Source organism: Lactuca sativa, chromosome 9 (assembly GCF_002870075.4).
Source record: "Lactuca sativa cultivar Salinas chromosome 9, Lsat_Salinas_v11, whole genome shotgun sequence".
Classification (NCBI taxonomy): domain Eukaryota; kingdom Viridiplantae; phylum Streptophyta; class Magnoliopsida; order Asterales; family Asteraceae; genus Lactuca; species Lactuca sativa.
The window spans coordinates 103,148,683-103,167,556 of NC_056631.2; the positions used below are offsets into that span (position 1 = coordinate 103,148,683).

The 18,874-nt window shown below is 39.1% G+C and overlaps 1 protein-coding gene and 1 long non-coding RNA gene across 4 annotated transcripts in view; one reads left to right on the top strand and one right to left on the bottom strand.

Annotated features, from left to right (window-relative positions):
- Positions 1-2,421, top strand: part of LOC122196032 (uncharacterized) — a 2,587-nt gene extending 166 nt beyond the window's left edge. Inside the window, exons 1-3 of one of the 3 annotated variants that reach the window (XR_008226753.1) lie at positions 1-81; positions 760-1,321; positions 2,116-2,421. The exon at positions 1-81 is cut by the window's left edge and continues 155 nt beyond it. This is a non-coding gene — a long non-coding RNA (uncharacterized LOC122196032). Of the gene's footprint in view, positions 82-759; positions 1,322-1,563; positions 2,087-2,115 lie in introns of those variants that run through there. The other 2 variants (XR_008226755.1, XR_006187300.2) reach the window with 2 other exon arrangements.
- A 13,418-nt stretch (positions 2,422-15,839) lies between these two features.
- LOC128128393 (uncharacterized) lies at positions 15,840-18,859 on the bottom strand. Its single transcript, XM_052767237.1, has 4 exons — positions 18,720-18,859; positions 16,861-17,023; positions 16,263-16,329; positions 15,840-15,992 (listed from the first exon to the last, which is right to left on the bottom strand). Exons 1-4 carry the CDS (start codon positions 18,764-18,766, stop codon positions 15,958-15,960), a joined length of 312 nt encoding a protein of 103 aa, XP_052623197.1. The 5' UTR covers positions 18,767-18,859; the 3' UTR covers positions 15,840-15,957.
- Between the last annotated feature and the right edge of the window lie 15 nt (positions 18,860-18,874).

The following is an 18,874-nucleotide window of genomic DNA, read 5'->3' on the forward strand; positions in this document are numbered from 1 at the left end:
CACCTCTCTCTCTCTCTCACCGGCGATCTTCCGATCTCACCAGCCCCACCTCCTCCGCCTCTTGAAGATTATCTTATCAATGTAAAGTTTTTTGATCTTATTTCTTGCATCGAATTTATGGTTTTGAGTTATTAGGGATATGGATCCAATTAGTTAATATATCTATATAATGAAAATTCCATTCGTGTTTATGAAAAAAAAAAAAGGTTTTATTATTTGAATGGTATTCCATTTGAATCTTGGAGTCCACTATTAATTTTTTGCACCCCAGTTATATTGCTCTTGAAATTCTTTTGATAGAAACTTCTTCATTATGCTTTCCTAATTTGGGTGCTTCCAGATCTGTTTAACTTTATTGGGTTCTTTCCCTAATTTTATTGGAAGTGGATATACAGATATTTTTTGAGGTCGAGTATAGAGTATTTACATAAGAGTATTTGTGGGTTCTTTTTGGTTGACCTTTTAAAACACAACTGTGTCCAAGACTCGTGTTTTATGCCATTTCAATGCAAATCTTGTGAATTACACCTGTCTTGTTTTCTTCTGTTTTATCATAAAGTTACACATGTTTCTTGAAGCATCTCTGCTAGCTTTATTGAAAATATCATTTGATTTCGATAAATATCAATGGGAAAGCAACTCTGGTAGCTTTATTAAAAATTTCAACGATACCTTTTTATTTTTGAGCTTCTCTTTTAAATTGCAAATTTCTTTGGAAGCTCATAGCTCTTGATATTTACTTCATTTCATTTCATCCAGGTGCTCTACTTATGGTCTATCTAAACAAATGCACCCATCAATGTCATCTTCATCATTATCTTCTTTTTTGGCTCCGGTATTTTCTTGTGAATCGTGGAATCGTGATGTTTTTCTCAGTTTTAAAAGAAATGATACTCGCAAGACTTTTGTGGATCATTTCTACGCAGCTCTTGTACAACAAGGAATCTACACTTACGAGGATGAAAAGACATTTCCTTAAGGTGAACTGATCGGTCTATCCCTTATGAAGGCTATTCCGTGGAATCACCGATTGTCGTCATCGTATTCTCTAAAAACTATGTAGATTCATAGTGGTATCCGGATGAACTTGCATATATTATGAAGTGCAAGGATACAAGTGGGCAGATTGTTATCCCCATCTTTTAAATTGTCATCCCAATATTTTATGATGCGGATCTTATATACTAACGAAATCAAAAAGAAAATACAAAAGAAAATACAGAGAAACATTTGTCAAACATGAGTTAGAGAACAAAAACAAAGTTGAAACTTGGAGAAAAGCACTTGTGGATGCAAGTAACCTCTCTGCATGAGAACTCAAGTATGTGCCATAGAGTGATTTTCTTCTTTGTTTTTGCACTTTTATGCTTAGGATTGTGTGTTTTACAATATATATATATATATATATATATATATATATATATATATATATATATATGTGTGTGTGTGTGTGTGTGTGTGTGTGTTTGAATGTGAACACTTTATTTTATAAAACATGAAACAAATTACCTCCATTTGTCAATGTGAGCATATGTTTATTATCCTTGTATATCCAATATGTAGGCATGGATCAAAGTGCATCAAAGAAATTGATATAATTTCAACTTACAACCGTAAATTAACACCCGCGTAGAATAGAAGCTCGCAACAACATTTGAAATGAAAGTTATTAATGGTGTGCGTATGATTGATGGTTGATGTATTTTCATATAGTGAAATATCTAGCAAGTTTGATGGTTGCTGCATTGTTGAAGGAATTTTAGACGACTCAAGCATGTATCGTTTAGAAAAGTTGTAAGAAAAAAAAAGCCTTTAAACATTTTGAAACGAAAATAAATGGAAATAAACAGAGTTAAAGCAGGATGATGCTTTATAATTAATAGGTTTCACTACAGAATTGTGTTGCTTGTTCTTAATGATATGGATCATATTGACCATCACATATTTGGTTTGATGAATGAAGCCAATAATAACCAAAACTAGAGATAATCATTTCTTAAATGCTTACAAAGTAGACGTGATATACACTATTAGTTTATTAGATGACGAGGCTATTGAGCTCTTTTGCAAGCGGATAATTAGTTGCTTTCAAAAATATGTTGTTTCTTAATGCAGGTGAACTCCCATCAGCATTTAAAAATACATGCTATGGATGCCACAAAGGAACTTGACATAATTGAAGCAATAATAATATGTTGCAACATGCAATAGGGATGATCCATCACAATGTTTTCCTCAAATTGTTGCAACATAACTTTGTTGTATTACATAACTTTGTTATATTGCAAACATGAAGACCCTTTGTTGTATTACATAACTTTGGGAGGGTTATTTAGTCATTCTTGTTGTTTATCTAAAAAGTGGATGATGAATTGTCGACCTGATTTAGAAAGTATATTATAAGTAGTTATATGAATGGAAGTACATGTGTATGCCACTCTAGTTATTGGTGTCGTGAACAACTTGGTTGTAGTTTTATATAACTAGCTTTAGGATTAAAACCATAACATGTATTGTATAAATGATTTTTCGTGTTCTCTTAACATGATTTTGGATTTTTTTTGTTGGAAAAGGTTATGTTGACTAGAACAAATTTGATGCATCATGTATGAACCATACACTTCACTTCACATGTGTGCATCAGTAGATATAGAAAAACCAATTACCAAGTTAGTTTGTCATAATCAGCTTTTGGTGTAAAGTTGCAAACTGGATTTTGGAAACAGGCTTTTCCAAACTCGGTATTTTTTGAATTGTTTTAAAAAATCATACAAAATATTAATTTTCGACAACTATTTAACCTTCATGAAATACTTATTTGTAGTATATTTGATTATGAATACAGACAAGAAAAATAGGTCATGAAATACAAATATAGAAAAATATCAATCATTTATTTTGCTTTTACAAAGATACTATATTTATTGTCGCCTATTTGTTTTGTTTACTAGATGAATATTCGCGCATGAATATAGTTAAATAGTCAAAATTATAACAAATATATTTCGTTAAAAATGAGTCATTGTCATTAACTTTGAAATAATTTTTTTTCTAAACTAAATTGAAATGTTGTTGTAAAACATTATCATTATTTTGAATAATGTGATAACATAGACAACTTAATGTTTAAACATTATAGTAATTAATGATCAAAGACGACGATGAATAATAAAATATATGTATTTTTTACCTTATAATATAATTCTACAAGGCGACCTTTGCGTTGCGCGAATATATAATTATTTAATTAAAATAATAAATTTTAACAAATTATGATTTAATATTTATATATAAAAAACAATATCATTAGCAAAACAAAACCTTTAGTTAACTATTGGTTTTATTAACAGTTATTAACTGTCATATTTTTATATCATTGGTTATTTCTACTATCAATTGATACTTTTATAGATCATTTTAAGTTTTGTGAACTGTATATCAAATGTATGTTGATTTATATATATAACAAATAAAAAATTAGTATGAAAAAATATATATTATAATTTTTGATGATTTTTTAAACCATTTTAAGTTGTGTAAATTGTATATAAAACATATGTTGATTTCTTTATATAATGAATAACAAATAGTATAAAAATAATATAATGTTTAATAATATAAAAATACTACATCTATTATCACATTTATATCAAACACATTATTTAACATTTATAAATCATACAAAAAGAATATATAGAAATCAACATACGTTGAGATATATATATATATATATATATATATATATATATATATATATATATATATATATATATATATATATATATATATATATATATATATATATAAACACTATTATCCCAAAAAAAAATCATGTTACAATAACCATTTATGCGGCTGTCACACCCCGACCGACAACGAAAAACAACAGGGTTGCGACGTTATACAATTGGATTACATTCAACCACATATATCGAATACTTAATATATTTGAATCAATATTTTACAAACCTTTAAGTTTTGGAATTGAAATTACATCTTCATAATTTAAACACACAATGGTAAACAAGTCAAGTTTATTCCCAAAAGAAAGGAACTATAATTTCCTTAGAACCGATGTCCTACCTCAAGTTTCTTAGTTACTTGAGAATACACATTTTTAAAATACGTTAACAAAAATTGTTGGTAAGTTCCACAAGTTTTGACTCCGTGAGTTTTATAAAAAGAAATCTTTATAAAACGTGGAATGTTTAACAAAATAAGTTGTGCAAAACATGGTCAACAATATTAACGATATGCTTCGTGTGAGACCCGATACTTGAAATCCGATAAGAGTATCCATGTTAAAATACTTAAGATAAAAGTAAATGTTAACATATTTTTGTGAAGCAAAATATTAGGTGCTTATATAAATAAACATTACTAATCAGTTTAACAATCTACAAATAATATTTATACTACATACAACTTCATCCTAGTTTGTATTAATATTTTTGTATCTGGGATCTTGTAATAATTCCCAGTTGTTTGTGTTCGAAAACTTTTGGTTGTAACGCTTATAATGTGAAACTACGAAAGTTTTAATAGGATAACAATCGTATGTGTCCCCATACGAGTTTAAACAGCACGTCGGCTGTAAGTGCCTTTACATGAGTTTAAACAGCACGTCGGATAAGTGTCCATAACAAATGTTTAGACAATACTCTGATTGTAAGTGACCATATCAATGTTTAGACAATACTCCGACTTTAAGTGAACATACAATGTTTAGACAATACTCTTGTACGTGACCATAACAAATGTTTATATAGCACCCCGACTGTGAGCGACAAAAACCAACATGTTTCAAATCATTTTATGCCATAAGGCTTTCAACATGATCATATTAGAAACACTTGTTATCATTAACACTTTTGGGATCCTAAAGTGTGTGAATTAAACAATATCATAAGTTGTGTTTTTCTTATCTACTACAAATCTTTGTGTATATATTTGAGAGACCAAATAGTAAGGTTAATCAAAAGGGCAATTTTGTCCATGTTTTTAGAAAAATGATAGAAAAATCATCGTAAGTCGGAATTAGGATCCGTAAACTCTTAGAGCTTATAAAATGAGTTTACTTTGTCCATAATTTTTACCTTAACCTTAAGTGGTTCCTAACCAAAATGTTCATTTTTACAGACTGGTCTGAAAATGTTCTGAAATGATAGTCAGTTTTGTAAAAATTGTCATAAATTGTAGAAAAATCATATGAACGTGTGCGAGTAGTACGTGAAAAGGTATACACCTGAAATATTTGAATATTGTACAGTTTTGAAATCCATAAGGTTTAAGAAGGGAAAAAGTCCTTAAACAGACCACAACTTTTCTATAAAAAACTGAAATTTAAGCTTAGATATGTTTACTGAATAACTTGTATTTAAGTTAACTAAGCATTTAAATCATTCAACTAGAATTTGTTTAGTGTGTATTCTCCCCTAAAACTTGGAAAACATAGGGGGCCGAGAAAACTCACTTTTTGTTACGTAAAGTTATTCGATTTGAGAACGGTCCGTGCGGTTTCCGGTTCCACTTAAGTGCGCGATTTGAGTATTCTTTTGCATGTCTTAACACATAAAGACATATATTTACTTCTAAGTTAGACTTTTATAATGTCTTAAATCACCTAAAATCAGTGAACTTTATGATAAAAGAAAGAATAGAAATAAGAATATACCTAGCTTTTACTTGGATCAAAAGTATGTTGCCAAAAGGGTGTGGAAAACACAAGCTTTTTAAGAGATGAAAGGCAACTTTCTCTGGGGTTTTAAGTGTTTGAAAGTAGCTACATATGGTCTACTTTGGATCTCGAAAATGGGCAGTAAGATGGAAGATATTTGGGTGTTGGTTTGATACTCGAAAACAACCACTGTTTTGGCTATGTTGCTGTTATGAAATTTTCTCAGTAAGAAGGTAAGAATGGTGTAGTTTAGCCGCTATTTTGAGTCCATAATTTAGAGTAGTATAACAACTCACTTCCAAGGGTATTTGGTGGTGAAAATATCAAGCAAAAGGAAGGTGTAGATGGGTGAAATGGTGGCTGAAACACCAAGGGACAACAAACCCTTTAAGGTTCACGGTTTTGAAGAGTTGGAAGGAAGTTTGTGTGGCTGAAAATGGGATGAAGATTGAGAGTTTTCCCTGGAGTATTGGCTAGAGAATGAAAGAAGAATGAGAGAGAGAGAGAGAGAGAGAGAGAGAGAGAGAGATTTGTAGGGAAAGAAAGAAGAAGATAAGATGAAATCAATTAGGCTAGATTGTGATGGGATGGGAAAATGATGAGATATGATCTTGTCTAGCCATTTGGTTAGTTAGTTACTTAGAGATAGGATTTAGTTAACTAACTAGTTAGTAGTTAGGTGATCTAGTTTTGGAGAGGGAAAAGGTGATTCTCGAAAATCATAAGAAGAATTAAGTACTCTTAGCAAAATGACTTTAAGTGATTAAACACTTACTAGTTAACTTGGCTGTAACACCCAAAGTTTGGAAAGCCAAGAAAAGAAAGAAAACCCCAATTTTAAGGGGAGACTCGGCGAGTCCGAGCGGGATCCGGGTTGAGGTGTAAGCGACCAACTCGGCGAGTCGGCCAAGGTGACTCGGCGAGTCTGGTCTGAGCAAGGAAAACCCTAAATCCGGGACTTGGAGCTTATTTAAACGTCTCATTCTCTCCCCTAGGGTTCCTTTACTGCTTCTCTACCACAAAACACTAAACCCTAGCCGCCATAATCGTTTTGGAGCAAGATTTACCCTTAGTGAAGCTTTTGAAGCTTGGAGAAGGAAGAAAGGCCTTGGAGGTGCAAGAAGGGACTGTAGATCTGGGATTGAGAAGACATTTCAGACCAATTGGAGGTAATAAGCTGTTGCCTGGACTCCCTTTTGCATCTAGATCTATTCTTATGTGTGAGTTTTGGTCATTTTGGTATGATATGTAACCATTTCAAGTTAGAGGTCCAGATCTGAGGTGGCTACCTCAGATCCATGTTTGTTTTGGTCTAGAATCCCCTAAAGTATCAGCCCTTGGTATGTTGAAGATGTATGTTTGCCATAAACCCTAGTTTAATGTGTTTTGAGCCTAGATCTCTTAATCTACACGTAAAGTTTGCCACTTTACATAGGGGATAGGCCTTAGAAGTATGGATCTATAAGTTGGAAGCCCTGTTTGGCTCGAAAAGTCAGTGCATGGATTAAGGACTGAATAGACTCGGTGAGTCCTTCGAGTGGACTCGGCAAGTAGCTTGAAGATGAGGAGGAACTCGACGAGTGGGATGAACCGCTCGTCGAGTCGGATGAAGTTAGGCATGAACTCGGCGAGTCGGAAGAACAACTCGACGAGTTGGTTGAAGATTGTCTTGGACTCGGCGAGTCTATTCTTGGACTCGGCGAGTCAGGTCGTGAAACCCCAAACCCTTCGAGTTCAAACTCGAATCAGTGAGTCGGGTGGAGACTCAGCGAGTTGGACAGGTCAGGACTCGGGAATAGTTGACTCGACGAGTCAAGTCGCGAATAGAAAGACCTTGAGCATTTGAACTCGGCGAGTTATTAGGTGGACTCGGCGAGTAGGGTTGACCTGGAAGGTTGACTTTGACCAGGATTTTGACCTTGACTAGAATTGACCTAGTTGACCTTTGGAGGTCAGTTGGACTAAGTGTTATGTGGTCATGGGTAGCCCGAGGAGCTAGTGGAGCAGCAGTTCGGAGTCAGAGGTCGAGTAGCAGTCAGAAGGATTAGCAGCATCAGTTCAGCAGACTCAGGTGAGTTTCCTTTCAGTAGGAACGGGTCTACTGCCACAATGCCGGCCCGTTTAATTAGCAGTAGTCCCGGACTTTGGTCTGATGCAGTAGCTAGAGTGCTTGATGTCTTTGTGATTCAAGCATATTTGTGTTATGTGTTCCGGACTCTGTTCCGATGCAGTATGTAGTATATGTGATTATAATAGTTGTTATGTTTTATGCTATGCCATGATCAGCCAGTTCCGGACTTCAGTCCGATGCAGTCAGTTCCGGACTTTGGTCCGATGCAGTTAGTTCCGGACTCTGGTCCGATGCAGGGGACAAGGTCCCAGTCAGTTCCGGACTTCGGTCCGATGCAGCTAGTTCCAGACTTCGGTCTGATGCAGTGGGCAAGGCGCAGTATGTGCTTTATATATGTATTGTATGGTATGTGGTAGTTTGGGGGAGCTCACTAAGCTTCGTGCTTACAGTTTCAGTTTTGGTTTCAGGTACTCAGTTTCCAAAGGAGGAGCTCGGGAAGATTGCAGTGCACACACCGTGTTCAGTTAGCTTGGGAATGTTTGACTCTGATAATGATATTATGTTAAATTAATACTCGAGAAATTATGTTATGACTTATGATACAGTTTTTATAAATATGATTTTAGTAATGTTTTTAAAGAAATTTTTGGGTCGTATTTTTGGGTCGTTACAAGTTGGTATCAGAGCCTTGGTTTGAGGGATTCGGGCGCACTCCCGAGTGTGTCTGAACTCAAACTAAGGAAGTGGTATAAAGTTTTCAAGAGGAAAAACCATGCTTACAAAAGAATTTTGAGAAAAGAAAACAATTTTAGAAAAAGTATAAAGAAAAGAGTTTTAGAAAAAGCAAAAAGAGTTTTTGGAAGAGAAAAGGGTGTGGTGCATGCAATCAGCCGAGCTCAAGTAAGTACTTCCAAATTACCCATACAAGTTATTTGTTCAGTTTCAGTTTCAGTAGAACAACATGCTAGTATAAGACTAAGGATCTAGGGATGATGCCTTATGTGCCTGTTATTTGTGCTTTTGAGCTGCATAGTAGTGCTGAGTAGACAGTAATAGGATAACCTGTTTAGGTTATGCCTGATTTATGAGTTCGTGTTGCATGCTAGTTCAGATTCCTGCTATGTGGATATGATTGCTTGAGTATGTTATGGTTAGATTTTCCCATGTTCGAATGTTGCTTGCTTTGTGCATTGTGGGATTCTGAGTGGTGGGAGTTAGCCATTAGGTGGATACGACAAGTCACATGCGATCAGGGTTGAATAATCTCAGAGTGCTGGATTTGGTCCTATTGCGCAGCTCTCGTTTGAGTCCAACCGTTGTGGGGACGAGTCTTTTACTTGAAGGATTATCTGAGCCTTGTCGCATGTGATGGTATCCAGGTGATGGCTAATTGGCATCACAAGGAGACCTTCAACAGCTGAGGACTGTTTTGAGTGGAGTCAGAGATTTCCCTAGGGCAAGCCTAGGATAAGAGTAGCAGAGATCAGTGGCAGTAGAGTGACTTGGTGGAGTTGAGGTAACTCTTGAGGAAAGTACGGATAGATGTGGAAGGTAGTATGGGCCCGTACTACTGAAAGCAGAGGATCCGTACTCGATTCAGGAGGGGCCAAGGCAAAAACCAGGAAACTAGTAGAGTGTGTGAGAGATCCCTCAGCAGTAGTGTATAAATTGATCAAGAATTGTTATATTTTCAGCATGGTGACATTGCACGAGCTATCAGTTAGCAGTTCAGGCGTTGAGGAGGGATCTGGCTCGGGCTTTAGAGCCGGGCAGCTTGATGATCAGATGAGGGATTTCATTTACACAGAGATCACGTGCAACATCATTGATCAGACTCCAGTGATTTTCGGTTTGGTTAGAGAGGCCATTGTGGAGCTCATGGATAGTCATCTTGAGGCCTTTAAGGCCGGGATAGTTTCAGGACAGATTGGGGCTCGTCTTGGTCCCAATTCTTATGGAGAGCAGGGATCCAACAGGAGAGGAGATCCCATTTCTAGTTTTTCCATCAGGGGACAGGAGTGAGTGGGGCATCCTGTCTCCAAGAGAGACCTTTGCATGATTGGATAGTTGAGGAGGTTACGTGAGCCATTCGCGAGGATCTACCCGACATGGTTGTGAGGATCATTGATAGATTGATAGCGAGGCTCCAGGATCAGACAGCTGTTGTTCGGTCGACGGGCATTGCCGATGGGGTAACGCAGGAGCAAGAGTCGGGCAGGGAGTCGGAAAGGAAGAGGAAAATGGATGAGACTCAGATAGTCATGGGTTCGGGTAAGAGGCTCAAGGGTTCAGATTTGAGGACGAGGAACTATCAGAGCCGCAGTCGATGCGGGAAGTGCGGAAGGACGCACATGGGTGTGTGCAGGCGTAGAAGTGGTGGCGATGTTGGATGTTTCAAGTGCGGCTAGATTGGTCATTTCAGCAGAGACTGTGTTGTTACCATCGCCCAGGGACTTGATCCGTTATGTTTTCATTGCAGTTAGAGGGGCTACAAGAAGGCCCACTGCCCGAGTTTGTATACAGCAGGGCAGGTGCCAGCTCCTGCCCCTGGGACTTCGAGTGCCGCAAACGGTCGTCAAGGCCGGGCAAGGGCGCCTACGGATCGGAGCCGAGTTTTCCGATAGATTTCAGCAGGGATTCGAGCAGCGCTGGGTGTTGGAGGTATGTACCTTTTACCTTCCCGTCAATTATTATTCAAGATGTTATTGTTATGTTGCTGCAGCGATATTTATAAACGTATGTATTGGGGTATCATATTACCTGCTTGTGACTGAGTGATATGCCATCTGCATACCTTGGAATTAGAATGGTGAATTGGATGTCGTTCCCTCTAGATCAGGTTACTTCAGATGCGGTGTCTGTAGCATGTGTGTGTAAGATTCAGTAAAGTCTTACTGCCTGCGAAAGGCGTTAGTCGGATAATGATCAGTTATATTTTCAGTAGTGATAATCCAGAGTTTTTAAGTGGAGTAGCTAGCGGTCAGTAAGGAAGTGGGTTGAGGATGTGCACTCCAAACACAGGTTCTCAGGATGTAGTCCCTAAAGCAAATACAGTTAAGGATCGAAGGGTGCTCATTCAGATAGCAAGAAGGGTGAGGATCTGGTGAGAGTTAGTTGGAGCACTGGCAAGGGTAAACGTCGGCGGACAACATATCACCCTTTTAATGGAAGGAAGGTTGGAAATCCTTTCGACCAGTGAGCAATAAGGAGCTAGCCAAATCCAAGTGGGGGAGAACCCTCCGAGTACACAAGGATAAGAGCCACGTAGACCCAGAATAAGTGCACGGCCTCTGAGAAGAAATGATGGTAGCACAGTGATTGATGGATTGAGAAGTTCAGAATTGGAAGTTTGAGGACCTTTCTAGCGGTTAGTTCATGAAATCGAGATGGTTAGAATTTGGTTGGGAATCCAGGATTGGAGGACCACCGTAGGGCTCAAGTGAGTCGGAATGAGGATCCTGAGAACGGTTAGCAAGAGATGCCTTCGTATTAGTAGCCAGTGGCAGAGATAACATGCAGGATTGAGTAGATTCAGGAGTTGGGAGTTTGGAAACTTCCCAACAATAGCTTCTTGTATCCGGATTAGTAGACGGTTGGTTTGGGAACCAAGCTAAAGAGTTCCTCGACGAAACGCTAAGTATATCAAGGATATAAGATGTCGAGGATGATGCAGTATTCAAATACTGAGGGCTGGTTTTGAGAAATCAGGATGAGGAATCACTAGCGGGACTAAGGATAGTCAAGATGTCTTCGAAATAGTAGTAGAGTGATGTAAGTCTGCGGGGGTAGCCGTAGCATTCACTAGCAGTCAGATAGTAGTAGAGTGATGTAAGTCTGCGGGGGTAGCCGTAGCATTCATTAGCAGTCAGATAGTATTAGAGTGTTATAAGTCTGCGGGGGTAGCCGTAGCATTCACTAGCAGTCAGATAGTAGTAGTAGTAGTGATTGTAAGTCTGCGGGGGTAGCCGTAGCATTCGCTAGCAGCCAGATAGTATTAGAGAGTTGTAAGTCCGCGAGCGTAGCCGCAGCCTTTATCAGATTGGTAGGCAGGATGAGCATGTTGTTGGACGCGGGAAAGCAGTAATTCCCACCCGTTCGGGTGCAACAGTGAGGATATGGGAATCCACAGGTTAGATTTCGGATTTCCCAAATGGTTTAGTTATGGCTAAGTCAGCAAATTGGCTAAAGATCGTCACATCAGTTATGAGATCAGAGTAGCAGTAGACCGTTGGGGTTCGGATACGTTAAGGGCTACCGTTAGTCTGGGGGCCATAATGTTATTAGTCGTGGAATTGTTGACGTCAGGAGGTGACGTAAGGACCTGATCGGTGGATTGGGAGGTTGTTAGAGCCACAGTGACAGGATAACTAGTGGAAACTAGTTCCAGAGAAAGATTTCGTTCAGAAGTCATGGGAGCGACTAAGTAAGGAGTCCTTTGACTCCACAGTTGAGTTGGAACTCAGTGTTTCAGGCAGTTCAGTGTTCCAGGCGGTTCAGTGTTTCAGTTAGTTCCAGTATTTTAGGCAGTATTAATTTTGCGTCGGACTGCAAGTTCAGCCTTATTAGTTGGACCTGGGTGGTCTCAGTTCATCCGGAAGCCAGATTTGGAATAGCAGAAGTTTCAGTCAGTTGTTCGTGGGGTGCTCGACACCAAATGGTAGTAGAAAGAATGCCCAGTGGATAATGGCGACGATGACCTGTACTGGGAGTAGCAGGAGTAATAGATTTGGTGGAGACAGGGTCTTCACATTGAAGGAAGAGGTAGGTAGTTATGGAGCATCGCCTTGGGAAGACAAGGAAATCGTGCAAGGAAAGAAGGGGTGAACCCCTTCGGGGTCAGTGTAGTGTTGGAGAGTATCAGAAAGATTGTCGGTTGAGTGAGTTGCGTTTCCAGGATGTTCAGGGTCAGGATGGACCCGAGATTATTATATGTAAGGATTGGCAGCTGGTGCTAGAATGAGCGGTGGGGTATTGGAGGCAAATCGCAGTCGGTGGATCGTAGCAAACTTCGAGGACGAAGTTTAGTTTAAGTAGGGGAGAGTTGTAACACCCAAAGTTTGGAAAGCCAAGAAAAGAAAGAAAACCCCAATTTTAAGGGGAGACTCGGCGAGTCCAAGGAAGGACTCGGCGAGTCCGAGCGGGATCCGGGTTGAGGTGTAAGCGACCAACTCGGCGAGTCGGCCAAGGTGACTCGGCGAGTCTGGTCTGAGCAAGGAAAACCCTAAATCCGGGACTTGGAGCTTATTTAAACGTCTCATTCTCTCCCCTAGGGTTCCTTTACTGCTTCTCTACCACAAAACACTAAACCCTAGCCGCCATAATCGTTTTGGAGCAAGATTTACCCTTAGTGAAGCTTTTGAAGCTTGGAGAAGGAAGAAAGGCCTTGGAGGTGCAAGAAGGGACTGTAGATCTGGGATTGAGAAGACATTTCAGACCAATTGGAGGTAATAAGCTGTTGCCTGGACTCCCTTTTGCATCTAGATCTATTCTTATGTGTGAGTTTTGGTCATTTTGGTATGATATGTAACCATTTCAAGTTAGAGGTCCAGATCTGAGGTTGCTACCTCAGATCCATGTTTGTTTTGGTCTAGAATCCCCTAAAGTATCAGCCCTTGGTATGTTGAAGATGTATGTTTGCCATAAACCCTGGTTTAATGTGTTTTGAGCCTAGATCTCTTAATCTACACGTAAAGTTTGCCACTTTACATAGGGGATAGGCCTTAGAAGTATGGATCTATAAGTTGGAAGCCCTGTTTGGATCGAAAAGTCAGTGCATGGATTAAGGACTGAATAGACTCGGCGAGTCCTTCGAGTGGACTCGGCGAGTAGCTTGAAGATGAGGAGGAACTCGACGAGTGGGATGAACCGCTCGTCGAGTCGGATGAAGTTAGGCATGAACTCGGAGAGTCGGAAGAACAACTCGACGAGTTGGTTGAAGATTGTCTTGGACTCGGCGAGTCTATTCTTGGACTCGGCGAGTCAGGTCGTGAAACCCCAAACCCTTCGAGTTCAAACTCGAATCAATGAGTCGGGTGGAGACTCAGCGAGTTGGACAGGTCAGGACTCGGGAATAGTTGACTCGGCGAGTCAAGTCGTGAATAGAAAGACCTTGAGCATTTGAACTCGGCGAGTTATTAGGTGGACTCGGCGAGTAGGGTTGACCTGGAAGGTTGACTTTGACCAGGATTTTGACCTTGACTAGAATTGACCTAGTTGACCTTTGGAGGTCAGTTGGACTAAGTGTTATGTGGTCATGGGTAGCCCGAGGAGCTAGTGGAGCAGCAATTCGGAGTCAGAGGTCGAGTAGCAGTCAGAAGGATTAGCAGCATCAGTTCAGCAGACTCAGGTGAGTTTCCTTTCAGTAGGAACGGGTCTACGGCCACAATGCCGGCCCGTTTAATTAGCAGTAGTCCTGGACTTTGGTCTGATGCAGTAGCTAGAGTGCTTGATGTCTTTGTGATTCAAGCATATTTGTGTTATGTGTTCCGGACTCTGTTCCGATGCAGTATGCAGTATATGTGATTATAATAGTTGTTATGTTTTATGCTATGCCATGATCAGCCAGTTCCGGACTTCAGTCCGATGCAGTCAGTTCCAGACTTCGGTCCGATGCAGTTAGTTCCGGACTCTGGTCCGATGCAGGGGACAAGGTCCCAGTCAGTTCCGGACTTCGGTCCGATGCAGCTAGTTCCAGACTTCGGTCTGATGCAGTGGGCAAGGCGTAGTATGTGCTTTATATATGTATTGTATGGTATGTGGTAGTTTGGGGGAGCTCACTAAGCTTCGTGCGTACAGTTTCAGTTTTGGTTTCAGGTACTCAGTTTCCAAAGGAGGAGCTCGGGAAGATTGCAGTGCACACACCGTGTTCAGTTAACCTGGGAATGTTTGACTCTGATAATGATATTATGTTAAATTAATACTCGAGAAATTATGTTATGACTTATGATACAGTGTTTATAAATATGATTTTAGTAATGTTTTTAAAGAAATTTTTGGGTCGTTACATTGGCACTTCTCTCAACCATTTCTCTTATCTTAGTTGATTTTGACACAATATTCCTTACATGAAATCCCTTTAAGTCATGACCCATAACTCGTTATCCACTAGAGAATAATACATATGTACAAATACATATGTGTATTTTTGGTATAAAATAACAATGTAGTTTTTGTGTATTTGAACTTAAATGTTTATATTTTATTGTTTTTATTCAAAACACTTAGATACATTCTAATTATGCCTTATAATAATTCATTTTATATTTTTATTAATTAAATATAAAATTTATTGACCTAGGTTTAATTTTGTGACATTTAACGGATTAACAATGTCGTTAAACAGGTTTCGTCACTTTGGTTTGTATATTTGTCAAATTTCGATCCTTCAAAACTATTAAGCACAAGTTTTATATAGAATTTAACTTACTCATCAACTGGATACATGTTGATACGGTAATTAAATTTGTTGCGTTCAAATGATGTTATACGCTAATTTTCACAAATTGAGTGGCTGTAGACAAGTATGTGGTCAAAAAAGACCAAAAGATATTGTCGTCAAACGGTGTGGAAAAGATCATCCATTGTAGCTTGAAAGGTTGATGGTTTGTTTGAAAGGCCAAATGACATTATGAGAAATTTATAGTGTTCGTCCACTGTATAGAATGCGGTCTTGTGGGTGTCGTTTGTGGCCACTCAAATTTGGTGATAGCCAGAGCGAAGATCGATTTTTTGGAAATACGGAGGCACCATGAAGCTTGTCAAGTAATTCGTCAACAATAGGTATGGGAAATTGGTATTTGATTGTGAAGCCATACGCTTGGTTGAGTGAGGTGGGGTGGTGGAGGGACAACTCGTTTTGGATATTCGAACAGAGACCTAATAGAAAACAATTGGGGAGTGCTTCATTATCAAGGCCATTCACAAAGTTGCTTAATTTCTCAATTTCGGTTTGGTAAGTGGTGATTGTGGTGATTTGGTGAAGTTTAAAGAGGGTTGCCTAATAATTCTTGTAAGTAGAAGGGCCGAATCGGAGCTCTAAAGCTCTTGAAAAATTGTCCCATGTTGTAACAACGCAAATTTTCAAACAAATTTTTCATTTTTAAAATATAATTATTTCCATTCAAAACAAGGCATAAATAGTTTAAGTATTCTGTCAAATATAAATATTCAAAATCCCAAGATCATAAAAGCATTCCTCAGTGTGTATCGATCACGCCGGCGCCTTCCCACGGTCCTCACTAGTACCTGAAATACATACACAACAACTGTAAGCATAAATGCTTAGTGGGTTCCCCAATATACACTTACACACATACGCCTTTCCAGGCCCTGACCTTCCGGTCCTCAACACAACGCCTTCCGGCCCATAACATAATCGCCTTCCGGCCCACATAACATGCATAGCTCACAGATAACAAATAACTTATCACATATAGCATACATATCACATATCATATCCGACCTTCCGGTCACACAGTCAAACCCTTCCGGGTACAGTATAGTGAGAAGACTCACCTCGTAAAAGCTGAAAGCTAGTAAATCCTGAAATGACTCGTGCACGATCCGACGAGCTACAACCTCCCTATAACATCACATATCTCATTAATACTTATATCTTCTAAGTGTGACTATCCCTAAGAAGTCAGACTTAGGTCAACTCTGGTCAACGGTCAACGGTCAACTTGACCGGACTCGGCGAGTACCATGGCGACTCGGCGAGTCTAGACGTACTCCAACTTTCTGAGATTCATTATCTACTCGTCGAGTATCCTCCACGACCCGACGAGTTACCCCTGGAAGAATCGCGGGGCCACCCCGACTCCACTCGTCGAGTCTGAAGAACAGCTCGACGAGTTCCAGTAATTCTCCAACCTACTCGCCGAGTCTGCTCATCGGACTCGGCGAGTCCACGCCATGCAGTCGATCAACTGCTTCCTGAGATGAGTCTCGTCCCGAAATACACAAGCATGGGACCCTCTGGACCCTTAAGGTCCTAATACAAGATTATAGTCGTTGGGTAACAAGGCACTAGTTCACCTAATCACCCAAATGGGTTCTATAAACCCTAAATCCATGCATACATCAACAAACAGAAAGGAATCCGAAATATTACCTGGAATATGCCCTCTCTGTGTCTCCAAACCGCAGAATTCGAATTCCTTGCCGATCCTTTAGCCCAAAACCCTTCTCCTCCTTGCCCAACAATTTCTTCAAGCCCTAATATCCTCCAATCTTGCTCTAGATGCCCACAGCCGTTTAGGGTTCCTCTCAATCGACTAAAGACGGACAATGACGGCATATAAGAGCATTATATACGATCCAAAACCGAACGGTTAGGGTTTCTGCTGAACAGCGTCGACTCGCCGAGTCCATATCTGGACTCGTCGAGTCCAGTCGCGGACCCGCGACCAAGTCTACGATCCTACTCGGCGAGTCTAGGCTCCAACTCGCCGAGTCCCCTCTTAACTTACCCCAAAAACATAATTAAACAATACCTGAGATTTCGGGCTGTTACACATGTGCTAAGCAATTTGTTGGTAGCAAGATGTTTATACCAACATAAAGCATCTTTAGTGAAGTAGAAGACTCATAGAGCCAATCGTCGGACAAGTGAGATTGCATAATATTCAAAGTAATTGTTGGCCTAGTCCAAAGGTTTAGTGCCATCAAAATCGGGGAAGGAAATTTTGGGTGGTCGGGGGTGGTTATCAGTGGTAAAAGGTTTGGATTCGGTTTTGAAAAAATTGTAGGAAAATTATAGTTTTGATTTGGGTTTGGTGAAGTTGGCGATGAGATTATTGATATGTACATATTGTGCAGTGAGTTGTTTCATGATGATATCCCGCTAGGCGTGGGATGTGGTTTGTGTAGAGAGTATCGATATTTGTAGCGGAGGAAGTGATGTGTTTGGTGACATTTTCTACTAGAGCTGCCATAGAAGCTTCAATGGAGGGGGGATCGGTTTGTGGGGTTGTGTGTGAGGACCACATGGGGGAAAGTAAGTATGGTTTGGAAGGCATGATTGAGAAAGAATGAATGAAGCACCAAATGGTAAAGGCCAATCAGAGGAGATCAATCTCCCAAGTAGTTTGGAGAAGAAGATATGTAAATTGATATAATTTTTTGTACGTTTAATTCCACCAAAGAGATTACAATTTAGAGAAGCACTAGCTTTTCTTATTGACTCTTGTCTTAGAAGGTGTGAACCAAGAACAAGTCTACTAATGCAAAATGGAAAACATGCTTTGACTTCAATCTTGATAATAGGCTGGTAGCTTCCTATTCCTAGTGGGCCGATTGTATGGGCTGCCTTCTTGTGGGCTGGTTGTAGTGGGCTCCGGGTCTGTATCACCTTATGGTTGGATTAGTAACACGTATTTATTATACTTGGCAGTATACATTGATGATATACGTGTGAACGTAAGGTTGAAAATGCTAATTAGCTTTAGTTTAATACTCTATAGACCTAAAGATGGTCATAGCCCACTTTGAGTTGCCGCTAATCGACCTTTGGAGGGTTTGAGAGGATATCTAAATATAATGAATATATTCATATTAATTATCTATCGAAATATGTTTTTTTTTTTTTTTTGTTTCATGTTTAATTTGAATTGTCAACTAAATTAAAATGTTATTTTATCCTATTTATTGACCCAATAATTCGCTAGATTGTCTATCAGAGAAAGACTCAGGATTTCCAAATCTTGGAAAGGCAACCAACAGCCATTCCTTTTTCCATCAGTGGGTCCCCCAAATGACTTGATAATAATTAATAGATAAAAATATCGGCTTTTGTTATTGGAAAATAAATGGTAATTGTTTAAGGTTTCTAATTTTTGTTATAAATAACTTATTTAAATATGCATAATCACAAATTCAAGACAACTAGGATTAAAATATCGAATATCATTATCAAAGAAAAGAAATGAAAGAAATTAAAATATCCAAGAGGTAAAGTAGAAGTCAAAATACCCAACACTTGTAAGCTCCTGCCTCCATGTGTTTGTCTCCTCCTCCATTCTTGGCGGAATCTTCAAGATTTCTTGATAGTGAGACACAGAAGAACCCTTTTTTCTTCACAATCTTATCTCTTTGTGTGATCAAGAAATAATATCTGCTTCATCTAA